This window comes from Terrapene carolina, unplaced genomic scaffold, assembly GCF_002925995.2.
Source record: "Terrapene carolina triunguis isolate 2854851 unplaced genomic scaffold, T_m_triunguis-2.0 Scaffold85, whole genome shotgun sequence".
In the NCBI taxonomy this organism is placed as follows: Eukaryota; Metazoa; Chordata; order Testudines; family Emydidae; genus Terrapene; species Terrapene triunguis.
The window spans coordinates 28,928,377-28,949,028 of NW_020664436.1; the positions used below are offsets into that span (position 1 = coordinate 28,928,377).

At 45.3% G+C, this 20,652-nt stretch overlaps 1 protein-coding gene across 1 annotated transcript in view; it reads left to right on the forward strand.

The window, feature by feature from the left end:
* SFT2D1 (SFT2 domain containing 1) overlaps window positions 1-20,652 on the forward strand; it is a 39,902-nt gene that overhangs the window by 16,540 nt on the left and 2,710 nt on the right. Inside the window, exons 3-7 of the mRNA XM_024205888.1 lie at window positions 5,144-5,226; window positions 10,601-10,682; window positions 16,464-16,499; window positions 17,483-17,541; window positions 20,209-20,238. Of these exons, the coding sequence (XP_024061656.1) occupies window positions 5,144-5,226; window positions 10,601-10,682; window positions 16,464-16,499; window positions 17,483-17,541; window positions 20,209-20,238 (290 nt within the window). The remainder of the gene's footprint in view (window positions 1-5,143; window positions 5,227-10,600; window positions 10,683-16,463; window positions 16,500-17,482; window positions 17,542-20,208; window positions 20,239-20,652) is intronic.

A 20,652-nucleotide genomic window follows, 5' to 3' on the forward strand; every position in this document is an offset into this window, starting at 1 on the left:
AGCCCATGAAAAGATGGGAGTTGCCTTACCAAGTGGGGGGGTCAGTGTTAACAAGGCCAATTCAGTTAAGCTGGAAGTGGCCTATTATCAACAAAAGGAACAGGAGTACTTGTGGCACCTTAGAGACTAACAAATTTATTTGAGCATAAGCTTTCGTGGGCTACATTCAAAGAAGTGGGCTGTACCCACGAAAACTTATGCTCAGATAAATTTGTTAGTCTCTAAGGTGCCACAAGTACTCCTGTTCTTTTTGCGGATACAGACTAACATGGCTGCTACTCTGAAACCTATTATAAACAGTTGACAAGAAGGGGTGAATATCAGAGGGAAAATTACTTTTGTAGTGCTAACGAGGCCAATGCAATCAAGGTGGACGTCGCCCATTCCCAACAGTTCATAAGATGCTGTGAGTATCAGCAGAGGAAAAATTACTTTTTTGTAGTGACCCATCCACTCCCAGTCTTTATTCAGGCCTAATTTGATGGTGTCCAGTTTGCAAATTAATTCCAGTTCTGCAGTTTCTCATTGGAGTCTGTTTTTGAAGTTTTCGTTGTTGAAGAATTGCCACTTTTAATTACCACATTCCACACAAAGATGGACTACAAGCCATCAGGAACAGTATCCCTGATAATGTCACAGCAAACCTGGTAGCTGAACTTTGTGACTTTGTCCTCATCCACAACTATTTCATATTTGGGGACAATGTATACCTTCAAACAGTGTGGTGTGCAGGAGGGGGCTCAGGGCAGGGGGTTGGGGTGCAGAGAGGAGGTGCAGGGGGCTCAGGGCAGGAGGTTGGGGTGCAGGAGAGATTCGGGGTGCGGGCTCTGGGGTGGCAGCAGCACGCAGTAGGGCTAAGGCCGGCTCCCTGCCTGCCCTGGCCCCCCACCGCTCCTGGAGGCGGACAGCACCATCTCCCTTCAGCCTCTGGGGGAAGAGGGGGCAGAGGGCTCCGCGCGCTGCCCTCGCCTGCTCCCCTGTGGGTACCTCCCCCGAAGCTCCCATTGGCTGCAGTTCCCCATTCTCGGCCAATGGGAGCTGTGGGGGGCAGTACCCCCTGCCCCCCTTTCCCCCCAGGGATGTGGTGCCAGGTGTTGCCAGGAGCGGCGTGGGGCCCACAGCACCACTGGGGTGGCAGTCCCACAGGCCGGATCCAAAGCCCTGACGGGCCGGATGTGGCCTGTAGTTTGCCCACCCCTGCTCTAAGGTGCCACAAGGATTCCTCATTGTTTTTGCTGATACAGACTAATACGTCTACTACTCTGAAACTATTTTCAGAAGAGATTGCTAATTCTGCTTGCCTAACTTGAGACACCTTTGTCTTGACTTTCAGTGGTGCGGAGCATCTGACTCCTGTTGACTTCACCTAGCATTGTTGCTCAGCATTTCTGAAATTAAGCCAAAGATGTCTCAAGTTGAGCACCCAAAATCAGTGGTCATTTTTGAAAAATCAGCTGCATGTGTTGCAGAGACCTCCAAACTGTGTACCAAACAGCCACATTTAGAACCGTAATTTTTGTGAGTATTTACACCTTTATTTAAACCATCCATTAATGTGTAAATCTCTCCACCCATTATGTGTAGAGTAGTAAAGTTCTTGTGAGTGTTGGTGTATAGTTGTGACATCACCCAAAAAGCACGACTAATCAGTTGAAATGTAGCTTGGAACAACTGTTTGTAAAGTGGTATGGTTTAAGTTACTACTTTTTGATGGAGTGTAGATCCAGTATTAATATAACATGACTTCCAACCACGAAGGATAGAAACACTTTACAGGCAAAGGACTTATTAAATGTCTTCTATACAGTGAAAATCAAGTAAACAAGTCTCATTCTCTCTATCAGAATCTTAATAAAGTATGAAACACACAGCTAACTTAGCAGAAGTGACATTCTTTCATATTAAGAAATGAAGCAGGCATAGTTTATTCCTCTCTACAGCATGTGACAATGGGAATAAAACCTTCCTTGTCAGATGCTTTAGACTTGCCATGTGATCACTTTTTCCCAAGAGTGAATGCCTATACCATGGGCTCTATTTTATTGGCCATAACATAAAATGGTAACTTATTTATCTCCTGTTTAATTTGACCCTTTTTCACATTAAAGGCACATTTAAGCACATGGCTGAACAGCTTTCACTGTCACTTTAGAATACATATTTTCTGTGGTGTTAAGTGGAAACATATCATCTCTGTCCCATTGATTGAAATCTATTCCTGGGAAAATGCAAGTGATGCTGGCTTATGAGTTCTTGCGCAGTTTCTATATGATTTTGAATGATGCAGGGCAACCTGTGGTCTTTAGGAAGTGGAAATAGCTGTGAGCTGAAATATTTCAAAAACTTCTATCCAGGAAATAACACTTAGAACAGTTAGCTGAACATAACCACTCATTCTACATGTGCCTGTGACTGAGCTGTTTTGGGGGAGGGGTAGTAGAGGGGGCATCTCCTATTTCAAGTCAAACCCTGTGGGGAAGGCATCTTGTAGAGTACTTGAAGCAGATGTGATGCAAGACTAAGTAGTAGTGAAGTCATTTACCTTTTTTAAATGTTACTTGCTAGTAGTAATAGCTCTTGCCCTGTCTTTCATGGAAGGCAAGCAAGAATGGGACACTGAGAGAACTGGTAGAGGAATGCAAAGGGAATCAAATATTCAGAGAGGTGGCAATATGTTACTGTAGTGATCAGTACTGCTATTAGTCTTGCATTGAATCTGACAGTGTACAAAATAATCATTCAATCTGAGAATTATCTGGTATGCTGACACTAGGCTCAAATTCACTTGGACTACTGCTAAAAAGTAGGGCTGTCGAGCAATTAAAAAAAAATGAATAGTGATTGTTCGCATGATTAAAAAAATTAATCATGCAATTGATTGTAGTTTAATCACACTGTTAATACTAGAATACCATTTATTTAAATATTTTGGGGGGGTTCTATATTTTCAAATATAGGGTCAGGGCTGGGGGCTCTGGGATTCAGCCCGGCACAGGGCTTCAGGTTGGCATGGGGCTGCTTCAGCCCCAGCTGCCTTGGAAGCCATGGGCTAGTGTTTCAGCCCCCCACTACTGATGTCTCCTGCCCCACCCTCAGGTATGCAAACAATACATTAATTTTTTAAAACATGTTAATTTTGCTTTCAGTTACTCAGGCATTAACTGTGATTAATTGACAGCCCTAATAAAAAATTTGAGATTCCATTGGGTGGTTTTGCCTCTACAGGTCTGAAGCTGGTTGTACAAAGCAATTTGATGTGCTTTGAAGGTTCGTGTAGGTAGGGTGACCAGACAGCAAATGTGAAAAATCAGGACAGGGGTTGGGGGGTAATAGGAGCCTATATAAGAAAAAGACCCCAAAATCAGGACTGTCCCTATAAAATTGGGACATCTGGTTACCCTACATGTAGGTTCCCCACAATTCCATTGTCCCCTTTCCTCTGTTCCGTATTTCCATCCCCGACTGCTATTAGCAGATTTCTCCAAAAGTCAGAGATTGGACACTAGATGGGCAGGGCTTGGAGTTACTACAGAGAATTCTTTCCCAGGTGTCTGGCTGGTGGATCTACTTGATTACTGTATTTGGGGTAAGGAGGGAATCTTCTCCCATGTCAGACTGGCAGACCCTGCAAGTTTTTCACCTTTCTCTGCAGTGTGGGGCACAGGTCACTTGCTGGTTTGAGCTAGAGTAAATGGTGTATACTCTGTAACTTAGTCTTTAACTCAAGGTTTGAGGACTTCAGTAACTCAGCCAGTGGTTATGGGCCTACTGCAGGAGTGGGTAGGTGAGGTTCTGTGGCCTGCAATGTGCTGGAGGTCAGATGAGATTACCATGATGGTGCCTTCTGGCCTTAAAGTCTGTGAGGCTGTTGGGGAAGATAGTGAATGAAGTAGGCGGACTGCAGTGTCTCTATATATGGATGATGCCTAGCTTTACATTGCTCTTTAAGCAGGACTGGTTGATGCAGACAAATGACTTATGCAGGGTCTAACCTTCATTAGGGCTTGGCTAAGAGCTAGCTGGCTGAGGTTTAACCCAGATAAGAGTGAGATGAGCCTGGAGAAAGCGTCTGGAATAATTGGCAGAGACTGTTTGTCATATTCACATTCTGGTAGTCTTATAGTATTCCTGGCCACTTCTGGATGATCAAGTAGCAGAGGCTGTGTGTGCTTTTTTTTTTATCTGGGCGTGGCACAGTTTTATCTGAACCTAGCCACAGTCATCCACTCCTTTGTCATTTAGAGAGCTGCACTTGGGTCTTCATTGTAAGATGACTCAAACTGTATTTGATGCAAAATGTTACTTTGCTTGCTTAAATGGTACTTTTTACGTGGAACACTACGCTTGTGCTCTGGTCTACGTTGTCCTCCTTTTGGTTTGTGTGATTTAAGGTGTTGGTTTTGTCTGAAAAAGCGCTAAGTGGGTTGGCTTCTGGTTACCTTTAGAATCTGCCTCTCTTCCATGTTAGTCATGGCAGTTCTGATCAGCAGAGGGGTTTGATCAACCCCCTGGTTTAAACCTGGAGGCTGATAGTAGGGGTGCTTGATTCAAACTTCTCCTTCCCTGTCCATGCACATGCTTGGTCTGCCAGCCGAGGTTTGACAACTCAGACTTCTTTTTAGAACTATTATGATTGGAGTGTGAGAAGTGATGGAGGACTTTCTTTTACAGTGGGGTTGGAGGGATTGTGGATATTAGTCCAGTATAACTTCATGGATATCTTCCTTTCACATAATGTACAGGAGCTTCTAACTTGGAATTATGGGTTTTAAAGAAACAGTCTGTCTGCTGTACAATAACCTAAAAAGTAAACATCTATACAATTACTACTAAAAGAACCTGTGAAATAGGCCTCTTATACAAATGTTGGCTATAGTAATATTGATAGGATTTATTTTCACACCTCTGCAATAACATTAGGGAGACTCAGTTAAATACATTAAATCATTACATCTCACTTGCCAGTAGAGGGAGGTATTAATCTGCTGGATGGTTAGTGCAGTCTCTGAAAACAGTGTATGACCAGTGTAGGTCATGGTGACTTTCTTGTGACTTAAATTTTATGGTTTACATTTTATTTTCAGACACACTAAACTGGATGGACTAGCAATTGAAAGTATGAAAATATATTTTTCTTGTGCAGGGGACAGCATTTCTGTGGCTTCCCTCGGGGCTGAAACTTTTTGCAGTGTTCTACACCATAGGAAATATTGCTGCATTAGCCAGGTATGCATTATTTTCCTAGTTATTACTAATAAGTTCTACCATTTTGGAATCTGAATTTCTAACTGCAAATTTGTGTGTAACATTAATATTCAAATGTGAAGAACAATGCTGTTCATAATTTCAGGTCATATATATCTTGCACTTTACATTTTCATGTTACTAATACACTAGTTACAATGGGAATATACCAGTTACTTATTTCCCTCCCTCTTCTACACAATTATATTGTGTTTTTTATGATCACTTCATAAATACATCCTGATTTCTATTTACTTTGGCTGGCAGGTTGTAGACTATAGGTTTTAGACTTCTGTATGTTTCTAAATCCATCTGCCATCTCCTCACACCCCAATTTCACTAATTAATCACTAATGTAGGCATCTAAATATGGGCATCTTATGATAGGAAACATCTTGCTTTCAATCAGAGCTCCTTTAATCTTTTTTTTTTTTTTTTAATGGAAAACCAGTCTGGGAGACCCTAAAAATTAATCCATGAAAAATCTTGGCTTAGAATAATTTTAAAATTTAAAACTCTGCTGTATTTTATCTATTCCCACCACTCCTCCTTGCAGGCAGATGCCTTGCTATGCTGCTGAGACTGTGGCTTTTGAGGCTGTGCTCTCAGGAAAAACAATAGCAAACTTAACTTTCTGTTGCTGCTGCTAAACTACAAAAGAGGCCTTGTAAGATTGTGCTGATTTCATTCTCCTATATGCTTCACCAGAGTGAAGTGCCAGACTCTATGAACATGAAGTGTGAGTCCATAAAGTTCTTTCTCAGTCCTGGTCCTCCCTCCCCACTTTCACTAGAGTATTTTGTGTAAAGGATTAGCTCAGGGCTTTTGAACTTTTTTCTGCTTTTACAAACCCTGTGCATAGCACCAAAAAACCCTGTCAACATTTTCTTATATTTTGATCTACATAACATCTTGGGTCCTGTTTGGAGCTCTTTGCCAGAAAGGATCATACTTGGGCTGCTTGTTGAGAACACTACCCCTTTGCCTCCTGTGTCATTTGTCTGAATTTCAGTGTCATCAGCTGCATCATTCCCTGAAGTGTAGCTGTCTTGAAAGGTAAGGCCATTTGAAATAGTAGCCAGGTTGCATGCTTGTGGGTTTTGCAGAGTAGGATTTTTAATTTGGCTCCCCATTTGCTTCAGGTGTAGTTTGTGAAGCATGATGATGGGTTTGCCTTTGACTTCTGAGGCTCACTACTGTGTGCTGCCACCATCTTCAGCCCTCTTCTGTCAGTTGTCATCCTCGGGTAGAGCTGCAGTAGTGTAACCTGAAAGAGACACAAGCATATTGCAATGCTATTTGATAGGAAAGGGTCCGAATGGTTGTGGAAGGTGGAAAGAATGCATTGCTCCCTGTTATGGCAATTTGTGTCCAGACATAGGGATGAGTACATGACTCTAAAGCATGTTATCCTCTTCTTGCAATCTGATGCCTTTATCTGAGGTTGATGAGTGTTGGCAAATGTTACTGTTTTTCTACTCCCTTCTCCTTCTGCTAAGATCACTTCAGTCTTTTCTGAGTTGAGTTTCGGCTGACTTCTTCCAAGCATTAGGATATGCTGGTAGTGGCAGAGACTGCATTGATGACAAAGGAGGTGTATAGTTGTTTCATCTGCATATTGGTAATACACAAGTCTGCAGCATCTTACAGTCTCTCTGGCCTTCTATAGAGGGGTGTGAGGAAGAACGGAGTCTTGTGGGACACCATATGGTAGGGGTCAGGGTGATTGAGAGAGTGTCATCTCTTCATACCTTTTAGACCAGACGTGGGCAAACTACGGCCCGCAGGCCACATTCGGCCCGCGGGACCATCCTGAGCAGCCTCCAATCTCCTGGCCAGGGAACCTAGTCCCCGGCCCCTTCCCCACTGTCCCGCCTCTCACGCAGCCGCGTGAGCCGCGCTCTGGCCTGCTACTTCCGCTGGGCAGTGTGTGGAGTGCAGCTGGCTCTGGCCAAGTGTCGCGGCTGCAAGCTCCTGCTGCTGGTAAGGGGGTGGGGAGCGGGGGAGTTGGGCAAGGGAGCATGGGGGGCAGTCAGGGAGGAGGGGGCAGTTGGATGGGATGGAGGTTCTGGGGGGGTGGTCGGGATGGGGAATAGGGAGGGTTGGGAGTGGGAATCCTGGGGGGCCTGTCAGGGGACAAGGATGTGGATAGGGGTTGGGAGGGCAGTCAGGGGACAGGGAGCAGGGGAGGTTGGATAAGGGGGTGGGATCCCGGGGGGCAGTGAGGGGTGGGGGGTTCTGGGAGGGGGTGGTCAGGGGACGAGGAACAGATGGCGGTTGGATAGGGGGTGGGAGTCCCAGGGGGGCTGTCGGGTGGGGGTGTGGATGGGGTCGGGGCAGTCAGGGGACAGGGAGCAGGGGGGTTGGATGGGGGCAGTCGGGACAAGGAGCAGGGGGCGTTGGATGGTTGGGGATTCTGAGGGGGGCAGTTGGGGTGGGAAGTGGGAGGAGGCGGAGGCAAGGCTGTTTGGGGAGGCACAGCCTTCCCTACCCAGCCCTCCATACAGTTGCAGAACCCTGATGTGGCCCTCGGGCCAAAAAGTTTGCCCACCCCTGTTTTAGACTAATGCCTAATGTGTTGCCTATATTGCCCAGGACTCATACATAGGTAGAAAGGGTTGTCATTTCCTTCCTTATCTCCTGCTCCAGGAGACAGTGATTGACAGCACGCAAAAGGCAGGGAGTGTGTGAAGGACACTGGATCTGAGTGGGAACCCTTGTGCTCTTGAGTGTGCCGACTCCTTCAGACCTCCCCTGAAGTGAAGTTAAAGTTCATATTCCTGTGCTGAGTACGCTGCATTATGCCTACGGCTCAGTGTTTGTCATGGATTCCTTGACTTTCTGTGACTTCTGCAGCAGCCCTGTGCAGCGGGCCCCAGAGCTGCCTGAGCAGCTCTGGCAGTCCCCCCGTTCAGTTGCACTGTCTGCTGCTAGGGCGATCTTGGGGCACCCCTACCCCCAGCAGCAGGAGTTTGGGGGGGGGGGGGGGGGCCCGGGCGTGTGGTGCTTACCTGGGGGGGGAGGAGGGCTCCTCTCCTCTCCCCTCCCCTAGCTCCACATGCTGTCTCTGCCAGCAGCCAGGCACCACCCCCACAGCTCCCATTGGCCATGGTTCCCAGCCAATGGGAGCTGCAGAACTGGGCCTTGGGGAGGAGCAGAGTAGCATGTGGAGCAGCTGGAGCTAGGGCCACAGCTTCCCAGGAGCTGGATAGGGAGCCTGCCCCAGCCCCACCAACCCTGCCCCAGCACCCATGGCCCCCCTGACCCCCCCCCCCAAGTTTTAGTCAGGTATTTTTAGTAAAAGTCATGGACAGGTCACGGATCTGTGAATTTTTGTTTACTGCCTGTGACCTGTCCATGACTTTTACTAAAAATACCCATGACTAAAACTTAGCGTTAACTATTACTTGTTGGCCTCAGCAACAGATCAAGGCATCTGTCTGCAACAGAACTAATGGCAATGACATGTACACATGAGGTGTAGGGAGGTCAATATAAGATTGAAATGACCTTTTTAAAGACCAAGATTGGTCTTGTACTGTAACTGTGTAATGATAAACATAAAACAATGCAGAATAGTTAATCTAGTATTAACTATAGCCCTAATTACCTAATGCACAAGCTGTCCTGTAGTGACATCAAGCTCATTATTCTGCTCTTAAATCTAGGTATTGCAGCACAGATGACCCCTCTCATTACCCAATGTTCTGAGACTTCTCAGTATACCCAAATCTTTCAGTAGAGTTTAGGCATTTACTGTATTGTTCCTGTTGCATTGCTTCTAAACTACACTTTTAAACTACATAAACAAAATTAATATGCTGAAGGGAGAAAAATCTCACTGAAACAGTCTTTCATTATTACCAAATCATGAATGTAATACTGCTCCCCCTGAGATTTTGATCCCCATTTTAAATGCTTTTAAACCACTGTGTGCTATTTCTTCCAAACATTCTGAAGTATCATGAAATAAAACTAGTTAGTAAGTAAATGCTGTGCAGTAAGTTTGTTTAACATTATAAATAAACTTTGGGTGCTTAAAGCACAGAAGTGGGATTCAGGAGACATTGTGGTTCTGGTCCTGGCTCTCACTGACTTCATGCAACCTTGCAGATGAGAAGGGCCTCAGACCTTTCTTCCATCACAATCCCTGGATTCATTCTCCTATCTCTGGATATATGCTCACATCAGTCACCATCCTTGTTCCTCACAAACACCCCACGCTGTTTGCTTAGACATCCTGAGTCACTCTCAACTCTGACACCACTCTATTTGCCATTCACCCCACCTCATCAGTTCTCTTCCCACCAGTTCGTCAGGGTTTTTTCCCTTCTTTCATCTGCTCTCCTCTTTGCTCCCATGAAATCTCAGTAGTGCCTCTTCCTGCAGCCTTCAGTACCTCTATTTCAGATCTCATGTCTTCTGTGGATAGCAGATACCTCACTACTTTTCCTGGCAACTCAACATACAAGTCCCATGACCTAATTTTCCAGGGAGGGATGGGACATTCTTTTCTAACACCATCTTTGTTTAGAGAGAGGCTATTGGAGCAGATGAAATCTTTGCCCCCTCTCTGGAGAAGAAAGATCTTGGATAGCTTCTGTTTCCTGCCTATATTTAGGAGGAGAAGGCTGAGTCCAGCTGCAGAGTGGCAGAACAAGATTATTCTGACTCTGTTCTCTGCCAGACAACATGAGGAAGAAGCGGACCTGGCCGAGGGAGGAGAAGTTCAGAAGAGCTGCTAACCTTCATTCCCCTTCAGTTTTAGGCACAGGGTAGAGGAAGGCTGGAGGATTCAGCAAGGGCTGCTGCAGCTGTTCCTCTACTTGATCTGGTGGTGAGCTGAGGCACAAAGAATGGTGTTCCCCTGCAGGTTTGACTGAGTAATAGCAGCAGATACTTTCACTGTCTGGCAGCTCAGTTGAGGTTTGATTTTTTTTTGCAACTGTTAGGGCGAGAAACGATTATTTTTAAATGAAAATTTAAGTTCTGTACAGGTTTGGCGTTGGTCATACTCAACCTGACAAATCTTCCTACTTAGAATCCTTCAGGTTTCTTCAATTCTGGTGAATTTCATTTTGAGATAGTCCTAGATAGACTAGACTCAAACTAGTGTCCCTTCGATATATCTAGGAATATTTTGGAAGGAAATGGGGAGCAGATAGCAAATACACATGTAGGCTGATTCCCAGGACAAACATATAAAGAGTATTAATCTTTGACCCTGTCAGTAGCTGTTGTTGAAGTGTGGTGCCTTTCTCTAGCTTAAATATTGGATGGCTCTATAAGTTACCTATTTTGATACTTTGCAAAGATTATTTGAATGTGACTTACTGTTTCTTCCTTATTTCATTAGTACGTGTTTCTTGATGGGGCCTGTGAAGCAGCTGAAAAAAATGTTTGAGCCAACAAGATTAATTGCTACAATTGTTATGCTGGTAAACTACATTTACTATTTTTTTTTTTTTTTTTTTTTTAATCTTACTGCATGGGGTGGGGGGAGGAAGCAAATCTGAGGCTTTGGCCAGGAAGAAGTATTGCCTGGATGCACATTAAGTTGTTATTGGATTACTAGGTGCTGGACTGGTAACACCATATTTTAATATTGCCTGACAGTTCTCATTATAAGATTCTATTTTCAGTTGCTCATAAATTTTGCCAAACTTTAATCATTTTGGCTGAAATTTTCCATGCCAGGTGTGAACCTCAGGCTGAAAACTTCACCTAAAACAATTCAGCTGTTTGAGACCGAGGCTAGGAAAAATATGGTGGGGTGTTTTTTTTTCGTCTTGTGTTTTTAAAAAAAAAAAAAAAAAAAATCTGATCTTTCCTTTGAAAGGCTTTAGTGCCTGCATACATTGGAGCAGGTACCTGAAATTTGCCAGGTTTCCTTTGTGTTAGGGTGTGCCTTTTGCCATCCCTGTTTCTCCCCCCCCCCCCCCCCCCCCCCCCCCCCCAAAATATTCCCCCTTATAAACCCCTTAGAAATCTCACAGTGCTTGTGGTCAGTGGAGACTTGCTAGAGCATCATAGCTAAATTCAGCCTAGGGCTGAGCAGAAATTTCTCTGCATTTGTAGCTCTGAGCTGCGGCAGGGCACTGGAACTAAGAGAAGGGAGATGCTCCTGTGCTCTCGGTGCCCTCTGCTAGGCTCAGGAAGCCTAGAGGAGGGAGCTGCCTGATATAATGCAACAGGGATGAGAGCCACACTGCAGGGTGATGGGAAACATATCTGATGATGAGTCAGGATATAGGAGGAGAACTGGGCCTGGCTGGGCAAAAAGACTGGGACAAGGAGCTGTGGTGGGTCGGAGTGGGGGATGGACCTGGCAATGGCTGGGCAGGGAGAGTGGAACTGGGATTGAAAAGCCAGGGTGGGGAAGAGACAGGACTGGGACAGGTTGGAGGGGACTGGGCAGAAGGAGCTAAGCTTCCAGGGACCAACTAGAGTACACTCCCCTCCAGCACCTGGAATGGAACTCTGGAGTCTTGAGTCTCACCATTCTTCTACTGTCAGCAAATATCTGTGAAACTCACTGGCAGTCTCATCTTTTTCCCTCCCTCTTCTCTTCTCTCTTCCCCCAAACTCCCCCTTCAGTCTGCTGGTCCACATAGTGGATAACAACCTACCAGCACAAGTGGTAAAGGTCTGTGTAGTAGAACTAAAGGTTCCAATCCTGTTTATGACCCATGTGGGTGTAAATATGATGCCACATGATGGAATTTGTTTTTTCTGTTTGCTTTTTTTAAAAACCCAAGAAAGTACACACACAAAACAGTTGCAAAGTCAAGCACTCAAAAGTTAGGAAATGCCAGAATTAAGGTTGCCCGTGTAACCTTAGATCAGTTCCCTAGCACAGTGTTTCTCAAACTGTGGTCCACAGACCCTTGGGGGTCTGTGGGCCCCACTGAGAAACTCCTCCCCCTCCCTCCCAGGCACGCCTCCAGCATGCTGGGGAACAGGCTTACCTGGGAGCAGGAGGTCTGTACATGCTGCACCCGGCCCGAGCGCCGACTCCGCAGCTCCCATTGACCGCAGTTCCCAGCCAATGGGAGCTGCCGGCAGCGTGCGGAGACCCCCTGCCCCTCCACCCACCTAGGAGCCACAGCCAGAGGGATGTGCCAGTTGCTTTCGAAATATGAGCATCCTGAGGTAAGTGCCGCACTCCTCCCTCACCCCAACCACCTGCCCCAGCCCAAAGCCCACACCCAAACTCCCTCTCAGAGGCCACACCCCTCCTGCACCCCCAACCCTCTGCCCCAGTCTGGTGAAAGTGAGTGAGGGTGGGAAAGAGGGAGGGATGGGGGGATGGAGTGAGTGGGGGCGGGGCCTTGGAGAAGGGGCAGGACGGGGCAAAGCCTGGAAAGGGGGTGGGGTTAGGGCTGAGCGGGGGGACTTGAGGGTCCCTAAAAAATTTTAAATCAAAATGGGGGTCCTCAGGTTGCTAAAGTTTTGAGAACCACTGCCCTAGCGCACATGCATTATTCAGTCTTGAAATACATGATCATACTATCTTTTTCCCCCCCCTCCACCTGTGTCTCATTCATTGCACAAGGTGACTTTCTCTGGGGCTGAAGCAGGGTTGTGTAGTAAAGGATGCTGTTGTCTATAAGACCCATACTTTATTTGTTGCAGCAGTTGGAAGGTGTGTAGTGAATGAGTCAGGAAACCGAAAGAAGGAAAAGGATGGCCTCATGGTTAAGGCAGCTGAATGCAGCCCTAGAGAATTGGATTCTATTAGAGCTGGTTGAGAACTTTGTCAATGATATTCTGATGGAAAATTCACTCTTTTTGCTATATCAAATTTTTCCAGGGGAAAATAGTTCCCAGCTCCTTGGCAGTCTGGGATGCCTGTCTCCCCGAGCTGTCTGGTTCCCTGACTGGTGAGCTGCTAGGGCCTGGGCAGCTTGGGGAGCCTTGGACATTTCAAAAAGGTCAAAATGAAATGTAGTTTCAAAAAAGTTGAAACAAAATATCAGAATTCCCAGTCTGCAGGAAATTTCAGTTGTTACATTTTTAAATGCAATTTTTTCTGAAATGTTTGATGGGGAAAGGGGGTTCCCCATTCCCAGTGGAATGGGAATTCCAGTTTCTGGTCATCTCTAGATTCTGTCCCTGCCTCTGCCACAGAGTTCCTCTGTGATGCTGGGCTGGTCACTTAAAAAATAACACTTTCTCACATGGGCACTAATTGAGTGTTCTGGCGGCCTGACTTAAAACCCTAAGGCAGGGGTGGCCAACCTGTGGCTCTGGAGCCACATGTCGCTCTTCAGAAGTTAATATGTGGCTTCTTGTATAGGCACTGACTCTGGGGCTGGAGCTACAGGCGCCAACTTTCCAATGTGAAGGGGGGTGCTCGCTGCTCAACCCCTGGCTCTGCCATGGGGCATGCCCCAGCCTCCTGCATGCCATGGAAACAGCTGATAGGGAGGGGGAGATGCCGATCGGTGGGGCTGCCAGTGGGTGGGAGGTGCAGGGCTGGGGGGGAGCTGATAGTGGGCTGCTGACGTATTACTGTGGCTCTTTGGCAATGTACATTGGTAAATTCTGGCTCCTTCTCAGGCTCAGGTTGGCCACCCGTGCCCTAAGGTCTGATTTGCAGAAGTGCTGAGCACTTCAGCTGCAACTGAAGTAATTGGGAATTATGTTTTGAACATAAAGTGCTATCTAATGCTAAGACTCTGAAAAAACAGGTCCTAGGTATCTCAAATTGGGCACCCAAAATTAGTGGATACTTTGGACCTTAATTGATCTGTGCCTCAGTTCCATAACTGTAATATGGGGATAATACCAATCATCTCACAAGGTTTTGTGAAAATCAATTCATTAATATTTGTGAAGCGCTCTGTAGAATGAGGAATGCCATAGAAAGGCTCATGAGGAAATTAATAATTCTGTCTTCAGAGCCGAGTTAGAAAAGTACAGTAAATAAGGCCTGGGGCCACACATTGAACTATGAAGTTAAAACAAAATATTGAATACCTGCTCTTTTAAGTGAGCAAAATCCATTCTGTACACCGAATGAGGCAGATTTCCTGTAGAGGGGAAAAAGCATGTGATCATGTAATTAAAGACTGTCATAATGCATATGCACACGGGCCAAATTAAGGCTGCACAGACCACCTTAATTCTGGAATTTCCTAACTTTTGAATGCTAGACTTTGCAAGCTTAGTTATTTTAATGTATTTTTTTAATGTTGCAGTAGCTCTCAATGTGCTCTGCATTGTACATTTGCTCAGGAAGATAGTCTCCCCAAAATGGGACAAAAAAAGTGAGGAAAATGGAAACATTGCGGTCATCACCTTGACTACTTACACATTATTTGTTCCATAGAGGCCACATAGGGCTTGTCTCCACGAACCCTTAATTTGCTGCAAGATGGGATACAAATCTACCCCACACTAGTCTGCCATACACTAAGTGGTCCACGTGGACCCTGCTGCTGTGCACCAGAAGCTCCCCAGTGAACTTTAATCTATCCCGTTTTTAAATGGGAGTAGATTAAAGTGCTTTAGGGAACTGTTAGTGCATGGCAGCATGGCTTACATGGATACTTAGTATGCAGCAGGCTAATATGGGGTCAGTCAGGGCTGTCCCTACGGGACAAATCAGCCGGGATGCTCTCCCCCCGCCTGGGCTGGTGAAATGACACAAACAGCTCCCTGGCAGAATTTCCTGTCTAGGTTGTAATGAGCATACTCACTCACCCAAACTGAGCAGGCACAGTAACATCTGCTAAAGCCTACACTGTCCTAGTGCCCCCCGCACCCTAACCCCACTCCCCTGGGCCAGGCTATAGGTGCTGACTTCGTAGGTGCTCCGGGGCTGGAGCACCATGGGGGAAAAAATAGTTGGTGCTGAGCACCCACCTGCAGCTAGCGGCCTCACGATCAGCACCTCCCTCTCCCTCTCCCCGCCTCCTGCTCGCCACGAACAGCTGTTTCATGGTGTTCTGGAAGGCTGAGAAGGAGCGGGGATGCAGCTCACTCGGGAAAGGGGGCGGAACTGGGTGGGATGGGCCTTGGGGGAAGGAGTGAAGTGGGGGCAGGGCCTGGGGAAGAGCCTGGGGTCGAGTATCCCTCGGCAGTTTGAAAAGTCAGTGCCTGGTCCCGCACTACAGACACACACTGAAGCGCGGGGGCCCCCCAAAGCACAGGGCCCGGAGCAGTTGCCACGATTCGCCATACCCAAGGCACGGCTCTGGGGTCAGTTTACACTCCAGTTTGCTGGGAAGCAAGTATTCATGTAGACAAGCTCTTAGAAACTTTGAGCACAGTTTCAGTGGAGTGAAGAGGACAGAAACCAGATTAGGGGAAATTTAGCTGGATGAGGAACTCAAGGCAATGGTTAACTGTATATTTCTGCACTTTATACTTGATAAATTCTGAGACTAATCTGGGATTATAAACCATTTCATTTTTAATCGCTTAGTTGTAATGTTACACCAAGGAAAGGTGTATCATGAAAAAAGGGTACTTGGAAAGCATAAATGTGTAAAACATGCAGGAAAAACTGTGCATTATAGAGATTGACAGTATTTCTAGCAAGATACTTTAGGCTCTTCATGGCCCATACTCTGCCCTGAAGGGAAATCCTACTTTTCAATTAACGACTCTGTACTTACAATTGCAAATCTCCTGGGATTTTAATTAGAAAAACAAATTACTCTGTTCATAAATTTGGCCTTTATGCTGTTTGGAATCACATATTGCAAGATACTGAAGCTAAATATACTTGGCATCCCTCCTTTGTCCTATTAAAATGCAAACTGGCAACTGATAGGAAATAACAAAGAGCCACATGAGTAGCTTGAATAAAGTTTCATCTGAGCTTTTTTTTATTGAATACAAAACAGCTGCTCCCTAGTGGGCCTCTTCTCACTATTGCTGGAAGACAAAAACATTGGCAGAAACCAAGTCTGTATTTGCCAAATACAATAATTGTGAATGGATGTTTTTAACAGTGGATTGTCCATCATAATGCTAGTGCCGGTCTTGTCAGAAGATGGATGTTGTGAATTCGAGATTCACAGTGATGCTGTTTATGGCATTAATTCTCAGGATTAAGTTCAGACTGTTCATACTATAGAAAAGCCTATGGATTTCCTTATTACAGATGGTGCATTTGAAAATACTGATGACTTATTGAGAACATATATCAACTATTTCCTTGATTGGATATTTGCACACTATACATATTGATTTTTCTTTTTCCTCAGTTGTGTTTGATATTCACTCTCTGTGCTGTATTCTGGGTAAGTGATATTAACTCAAATCCTTTTTGTCCCTTTTAAGAGCAAGCTGGCTTGGCTAGGTTTTTGGCTGTGGTAACACTCTGTGGTTCATCTAATGTTTAAGAGCAATTCAGGGACTGTATCATTAAAGTTCAGTGAAGTCAGAGGGATAGATGACCTTGGGCAGGAATGGTGTCCCTAGCCTCTGTTTGCCAGAAGCTGGGAATGAGTGACAGGGGATGGATCACTTGATGATTACCTGTTCTGTTCATTCACTCTGGGGCACCTGGCACTGGCCACTGTCAGAAGACAGGATACTGGGCTAGATGAACCTTTGATCTGACCCAGTAGGGCCATTCTTATGTTTCTATCAATTATTTAAAAAAATTCCACTTTTAATAGAAGTGTGCAACATTGGTGTTTGAATTGCATTTAGTTGGTGGATGCCATTGAGCATTTTGGCTACAGAGCAAGAGCACTCTTACAACTGCATATTGTGGGAAAGGACTTGCAGAACATAAGATCTTAATGAGTAAAAAAAAATAGAAATGATAAACTTTTGTATAATAGTATCTTCAGCCGCCTCGGCTCTATGCTTTTGTAATTCAAGTATCAATGCAAGGGTGAAGGTAAACGTGTATCTGAAAAGAACATACACTGTAATGTTGCACAGATCAAATATGGATCGTGAATATGAAGGAAATAGTAGTTTGGTAGTTGGAATTCTTCGTTCTGAAGAGTTTCAGAACTAGGGAAGGCTTAAGTTGCAAAGATGTTAATTAGCTCTCTTCAGTTGGAATGATATTCTAACAATTGATTATAGTTCTTGCAAACGGGAAGGAGATCTGTTTAAGCTCCTAGACCTTCATAACTAAGGAGATTGACCATCATGGATCAGCTAAGGTTTTGGAGTGAACTGGATTGAGTAGGCTAGTTCTTCTAGTTACTAAATTAAATTATTTTGTACAAATCAATTTTAATCTGTGGTGTTTCTTTTGTTTTAGTGGGGTAAGAAAGGTTTGGCCCTGCTATTCTGCATATTCCAGTTCTTAGCAATGACCTGGTAAGGCTTTTTTTTTTTTTTTAATTTATATTGAATTGTTTATCACTTGCCACATAACCTTGACATGTAATTAAGAGGTACCTATGAAAAAAGATAGGGCCAAATTCTGCCCACAAGTCACATATTGCTCTAAACTGAGTTGTGTATGTGCAGCTTGGCAGGATTTTGCTCAGATTATCTTGCAGAAATGTCTGATAGCTTTAGATATATGAAAATGTGATCCTTAATTCACTGGGTCTGAGAGTGAGTGACTGTATCCTGATGGGTAGGGTGCCCACCTGAGAGGTGGAACACCTAAGGTCCAGTCCCCTTGCTCTGACTGTTTAAAGCGCACCAACTTCAGTTAGGAGAGACTGATGGAGGACCACATCAGAATATCCCATAGCGCAGTGGTTAGGGCACTCTGAGAGGTGGGAAAAACCCCTGTTCAAGTCTCTTCTTCCCATCAGGTGGGGGAATTGAACCCAGGTCTCCCACATCCCAAATGAGCCTTCTAAGAACTGGCCTAAAAGTTAAGGAAGGTACCACCTACTCCTCTTTCTCTGGCAGGATTTTGACTGGGGACCAATGTGGTAGGCATGCTCTGAACACACATACTGGATTGGGCCCCACGGATGAGAGAGGCAGATAAATGCCTATTTTCCCCTGGCTTTGTGGATCACACTGGGGATAGGCATCTGGATGGTTAGAGCAAGGCAGCAGTGCATGTGCTCAGGGTCATAAATGTAAGCACCTAGGGAATTTTTACAGCAGAAGCTTAGGTGCAATGCAGGGATGGGGTGCGGGTTGTGAATCCCATTGGTGCCTAAAATTGGGACTTAGATATGCAGATTCCTTTGTGGATCTGGGCGCTGGTGATTTTAATATAGGAAAATCAGGTATGGTGTTCCTGTATTTGGAATAGGGAAGATGGGCACATTTATCAGACACTGGACAATGTATGGTCCAACCTCTAAGTTCTCCCAAGCAAGGAGATTGGGCAGTGGGTTTGGCTTTATGGCTAAGCTATTTGCTGGCACCCTTGGTGTCCAGTGCAGGGATGAGGCTCAAAATGGCCAGTTCCCAGAGATAAACAGAAGAAAACTCTGAGCTAACTGGTAAACCATTTTAGCCTGGAGGAAAAAGGGGAGACAGTAAGTTCCTGCAGATAGAGATGGCTTTCAAATGTACCCTTATGTCCCCTCTCATGGGAAGGAGGGAGGATTCAGAAGTAGGCTGAATGCCTAGGAGTTAGGCTGAAGCGGGCCAACCCTGACAGTTTTTGATATGGAGGCCATTTAATGTTGCACTGGACCCAAGTAAATAATAGGTAATTGGGGACTGGTGGAGGTTAGGGACCCATAACTAAAACTAAAAGTTAAGGTCTTCTGATATCAAATCCATCCCAGTGTCTGATCAGGACAAGCAGGAGAATGAAACACAATTTCTTCTTTGAGTGCTTGTTCATGTCCGGTTCAAAGCCATGACGGACTTAAACACCCAAGTGTCGGCACACCCATTGACAACAGCCCGGGTGCGTCTGCGTCTACTAGGTCACATGGCAGCATGTACATATGTGGCGTGGCACATGCCCCTGCACCTCAGACAGCTTCAGATGTGGCTCACGTCAGTCTACTCTCCGAGCAGGCACTGTCTGGATTCCATTCTCACCATCCCAGCGTTAGTCCTGGCTTCCCTGAAGCGGTGGTTAAGGTCTAACCCAGGGGCGGGCAAACTTTCTGGCCTGAGGGCCACATTGGGTTTCCAAAATTGTATGGAGGGCCCCTATCCACACCCCCGCCCCCTAACCAAAACCCCGAACTCCCCTGCCCTCTATCCAACCCACCCACCCCCCTCCTTGCCCCCTTACCGCGCAGCACAGAGCACCAGTGGCTGGCGGCATTACTGCCGCGCCGCCCAGAGCACCGGGAGAGGCCGTGGCTCTGCAACTGCACTGCCCGGCCGCCCAGAGCATTGCGCCGGCGGCGTGGTGCGCTGAAGCTGCGGGAGTGGGGGGGACCAGCAGGGGAGGGGCTGGGGGCTAGCCTCTTGGGCCAGGAGCTCAGGGGCCGGGCAGGAGGGTTCTGTGGGCTGGATGTGGCCCACGGGCCGTAGTTTGCCCACCTCTGGTCTAACCTTAACCTGAGGCCAGGTCTAACCACCACTTCAGGGAAGCCAGGACATTTTGCTATAAGAGAAAAATGCCATAAAGTAGTCTTACTCTACAGCTGTGTGTGTTTGTTTGCACTATACACACCACCAGGTACATATTTGCATAAACTACTTTTGTTCTAGTCAAACTAGACAATGATGTCTTTGCTATCTTAATTTCTGGGAGAATTGTAGGTTTCATATAGTTCTGTAATCAGTCTTCAGGAACCAAAGTTAAGAATCCTAAAGTGATAGTAAATCTCCATATTCCATTTTGTAGTGGAATTCATATTCAGTGGAAGTTATATACTACATAGCAACATTCAAAGAAAAAAGGAGACGAGAATCTCTTGGCAGTACACTTAGTTCTTGCAGAGCCCTTTTATTTTCAAGTGGATATAATTTGAATACGTAATCCTGTTACAGGGTTTATTATACCAGTCTGCTTTTGTTAATTCTGGACTAAAATAGTGAATTGATATGTAGAAAACAAATGAAACCTCTCAAATTTTAACTATTGTTCCTCTCCTTTTTCAGGTATAGTCTCTCATATATTCCTTTTGCAAGGTGAGTCTCCCTTAATTGCCCTCATTTTATAAAAATAAAAGTTAGCCTGTTCTATAATTTTTTTCAAAAGTATAATTTTCTTGAAAATCACATCTTTTAACTTACTAATTTTGAAAAGCCAAATATAATATCCTCAGTCTTAATTTTTTTAGCATTTGGAGGATAATTGTTTAAATTAACAGTTGTACCATTAGGCTTGGAAGGTTTAGATTTTTATTGGTATGTCTGTAAACATCGATGTCATCGTATATGCACAGATGAGAAAATATTTCCATCAAAATGTACAGATAGGCAGAGTAAGAAAAATGCTGCTTGAGAATTTACTCGAGTGTGATTTTTAAGGATATTTATTTTGTGTATTTTGACGTGATGACAGTTTGTGTGTTAACAGATATAAAGTTTGAACTTTTTGAA